Below are 4,315 nucleotides of genomic sequence, written 5' to 3'. Positions count from 1 at the left end.
AGCCCCATGTCTTTTGCCACCTGCAATGACTATCGAATAGCCAGAATTTCAGCATTAGCGGAAAATATTAGAAGTAGGATCACGGATGACACAACCAAAGGAAACCACCCCGTCTTCAAAACAGCCAGCGTCTGTTTGAACAATCCAGCCCTTGGGACAAGCCATAGCAGGAACGGCCTGGTAATTGCGCAACTTTGCATTTAAACAGCCCAACGACTCCTCAGGGATAGAATTCCATATTTCCATGGCAACCGCACACGGATTTGTTTGTGAGTAATTGATCACTTTTCATTGTTTATTACTATTATTTATTATTCTCGGTTCGTTGCTTATAGCTAATTAAGGTTAAGTTTCTTGATAATTGTTCAGTTTAATTCCCGTTGACATGGATGTGGATTATACTGTTGTCCACTATTGTGATTGTTGTTACTTCAACCTCTTCCTCTACCACCGCTCCTCTTTGATAGTGATTGGTGCGTTTGCTGGAACCTTGAACCGAACCACGACTGTGACCAGCATTGTCATCATTTAAGCCGTTTGATGGCCCCTTACGCCATCTCCTTTGGCGGAAGTCTACTGAACTGCAAAAAATAAGGACCCCTTACGCCATTTCATTTGGCGGAAGACCTCAGAAATGTGACATTCTGGAAATTTATTTTCAATCCGTGGTATTTTGTTTCAAGGATGTGGCATTTGAAGAAAAAATTCGATAGGTGCGGCTATGTTACTTTTAGGTTAGGATCGTGATACTACTGATACCATGTAAGACGAATACTGCATACCTTCTCATTGATTTGGTTAAAATATATACAACAATACATGAGAGATTCTACGTTATAATTAAGGTAGTAGTTACACTAGAATATTTGTCTAGAATAACTGTCTAGATGCAGCATAGAAAGTTGTTTATTCGTGCATAGAGTTTATATGCTCCATGAGGTTCTTGCATAGGGTTTATATTGATGCAGGATAAAAATTTATTTTTTCCACGGAATAAGAACATCTATCAAATAAGATTTAGGTGATGGTGGCATTTTGAGAATATAATATCATTAATGTAATACCAAACTGTAAGAAGTGCTAATTTTTTATTAAACTTGCACTAATCTATTAATTTTATTTGATATATGGTGACTTACAAATTGAAACTGGGGGTAGTTACAACAATAGGACTCCTTACCACATGTTTCCCATCCTTCCAAGTGAGATATCCAAAAGATACTTCATTTTTCAGTGTCACTTTTTGTCCTTCAATCTTCAACTTGAAGCTTATCTTCCTGTTCTTCTTATTGAAGACCAACTTATTTGGTACAACACTGATATTAAACCCTTTAATTTGAGTAATGCTAGCAACATAAGTAGATTTTCCTTCACCAACATTCGTAACTGTTCTGCGAAAGTTATGAGTTGTTCTTACAGAAGTATTTCCAGCATTTACGAAAGCAATAAAAGAAGGGTAGTTAAGATCTAAGGAAGGTTTAGAGCAATCGTTGAAAGGGGTTCTCGTAATGGTAGTGATGTTTTGTTGTGTGAAGTTAAGTGCACAAAGAAGATTAACGTAATCTTGTACACCAACATCGTAAACAAGACCAGGATCAAGTGCTCTATTAGGGTTAACATGACCAGCTCCCAATGCTAAAGGGGTTGCATCTTTGTTATTATTTCCAATGTCTTTGATGGGTTGCTTAGTATTATCATGTATGTCTGATGTTGTCATCATGGCTGACCTAATAGCGGCCGGGCTCCAATCAGGATGTGCTCCTTTTAAAAGGGCCGCCACGCCAGCAACATGAGGACATGCCATAGATGTTCCGGATAAAAACTTGAAGTTGTTGTAGACTTTAGTGCCAAAATCCAACACAGGAATATTTGCAGGCCATGCAGCTAAGATTGATGTACCAGGAGCTGTAATGTCAGGTTTCAACACATATGGACAACTATTTGATGGCCCTCTTGAACTATAAGAATCAACCTTAGGTGATGGCTTAGCTCTAAAATATGTCATCTTGAAAGACATGTTTTGTATTTTACTAGAATTAGAGTTCCTCAGTATGTAATCCTTGACAATTTCTCCATCTTTCTGATTAATAACAATCGATGGAAGCGGATACCAAAAGAATTGTGATAGATCATGTTGTGATGCGTTTGAAATGAAAACAGCTCCAACAACTCTTGAGGTATACGCATAATAAAATTGACTTTGAACGTCATATCCTTTCTTGTCTTCACAAACTACAATCTTGTCCTTAACTTTGGTTAGTTCTTCAGGATTTTCACACTCATCCACGAAAACAACTGGTATATTGGTAGCAGAAAAATTTCCTACATAAGAAGATAAGCCAGTGAGTGAAACTCCATTACCAAGTGTAACATTTCCATAGAATTCACGATCCGAAGTACCACCAGCAACATTTATCACCCAAGGCGATCCGTTGTGAAGAGATTGAGGGGAAGGTCCACTATTACCCGCTGAAGTAGACACAAAAACACCTTTTTCCATAGCTGAAAATGTGGCTATTGCAACTGCATCGTCGTACAAAGATACATCGTTATAGCCTAGTGACATTGAAAGAACATCGACACCATCTGATAATGCAGCATCGATTGCAGCTACTATATCAGATGACACTGCATCTCCCTCTTCTCCCCACACAGTCTTGTATATGGCTACTCTAGACAATGAGGCTATTCCTCTCGCGGTTCCATTTGCGTAACCAAAGAAAGATGCACCATCAACTTTGCTTCCTGCTGCCGTTGTTGAAGTATGCGTTCCATGACCTGCTGTGTCACGTGTGGTGTTCGCAATTGTTGAACTGATGTTGGAATATCTCGCTAAGAAGCCTTTGTTGAAGAATCTAGCTCCGATGAGTTTCTTGTTGCAAAAAGATGAATTGTCGGAGTTTTCAAATTGACATAATTTCCCTTTCCATTTTGAAGGTATTTCAGTGATTCCATCATCTTTGAAACTTTCACTTTCTGGCCAAACACCGGTGTCTATTACACCAACAATGACATCTTTGCCATACTCAGAAGCTGGCCATGCCCCCTTGTAAGGATTAAGGCCAAGGAATTGAGGTGTGTGTGTTGTGTCAAGCTTCAATGGTAAATCAGGTATTGAAGAAACATAACCATGAGAGTTTTTGAGAGATTCATGATCTTGAGGTGATAGATTTGCACTAAAACCATTCATAGCATTACTATATGTATAAATGATTTTAGAAGAAGCAGAATTGAGATTATCATTGGTAGTAGTAACTTGAGAAAGAGTAGAATGATACCAACTATGTTGATTTGAGAATGCTTTTGGCATAGCTGATAAATCCATATGAATGATATAATTATCAGATTGAGCAAATGTGAAAATAACAAAGTGAAGGCTTGTAATATAGAAGAATAACAAATAGAGACAAATTTTTGAAGCCATGATTGAAAGATGTTTTGAACAATGTATATAAATCTTACAAGAGCACAGAAAAAATGCAGTCACTTTGTTGTCTATGATTCAATATACAATTTTTATATATATTTAAGTTGTTCATAGGTTAAAATTTCCATTGGATGGTATATTTGGAAATTATAGATTTTTGCAAAAATAAAATAAAAGGATTACCATGATCGAATTAATTATAATATATTTAAATAACTGGTCAAAACTGAAAAGCCAACACCATAATGGCGAGTTGTTTCAAAATTATTCAAAAAAAAAAAAAACTGTCTAATATAATTAATAAGTAATTAATTAAAATAAAATAGATTTTTTTTTGGAAACAAAAAAATATTGATTTCATTCTTGTATGTAGACAATAATTATAATTGTAAGATTAAAATATTGATTTCATTTTTTGGTTTTATGTTAAAGATTTTCTAAAAAATATGAAATTTCTTTATATAATAGTGGTAATACAAATAAAGAATAAATACATCATTGTTAATTTAAATTTATTATTATTATCAATAAATATATTTAAAATAATATTATATTTTTCCTTAAAAGATATAGAATATGTTTTCAAATATTGATTTGGTATTTTTAAATAAATTTGTTTAAAACAATAATTTTAATTTGGGAGAAGACTGAAATGATAATATTTGAGAATATCTTAATGAACCTCTTGATATTCTTAAGCACCTGGCAAAATTTCAATTATGCCTCCTGCTTTCGTAATTCACATTCGGAAGCACTTTTTTTAATTTAAATTTGACTTTTTCTGTAGGTACATCCACGGAAGCGTTAAAAACATAGTGAATGTTGGAAAAATTCAAATTAATTCAGTTCAATAAATCTTCCGTAGATGTATCTATGGGAAATGTTAAA

The 4,315-nt window shown here is 34.6% G+C and overlaps 1 protein-coding gene across 1 annotated transcript; it reads right to left on the bottom strand.

Moving 5' to 3' along the window:
• Nucleotides 1-1,070: 1,070 nt before the first annotated feature.
• Nucleotides 1,071-3,424, bottom strand: LOC131636495 (subtilisin-like protease SBT3). Its single transcript, XM_058907111.1, has one exon. It carries the CDS (start codon nt 3,422-3,424, stop codon nt 1,136-1,138), a length of 2,289 nt encoding a protein of 762 aa, XP_058763094.1. The 3' UTR covers nt 1,071-1,135.
• Nucleotides 3,425-4,315: the final 891 nt, after the last annotated feature.

Source organism: Vicia villosa, unplaced genomic scaffold (assembly GCF_029867415.1).
Source record: "Vicia villosa cultivar HV-30 ecotype Madison, WI unplaced genomic scaffold, Vvil1.0 ctg.001758F_1_1, whole genome shotgun sequence".
Lineage (NCBI taxonomy): Eukaryota > Viridiplantae > Streptophyta > Magnoliopsida > Fabales > Fabaceae > Vicia > Vicia villosa.
This window is presented reverse-complemented; position numbering and strand designations above follow the sequence as displayed.

Bases quoted from the DNA above. Each gene is read 5' to 3' on its own strand.
- LOC131636495 (XM_058907111.1), bottom strand. From the start codon at position 3,424: ATGGCTTCAAAAATTTGTCTCTATTTGTTATTCTTCTATATTACAAGC.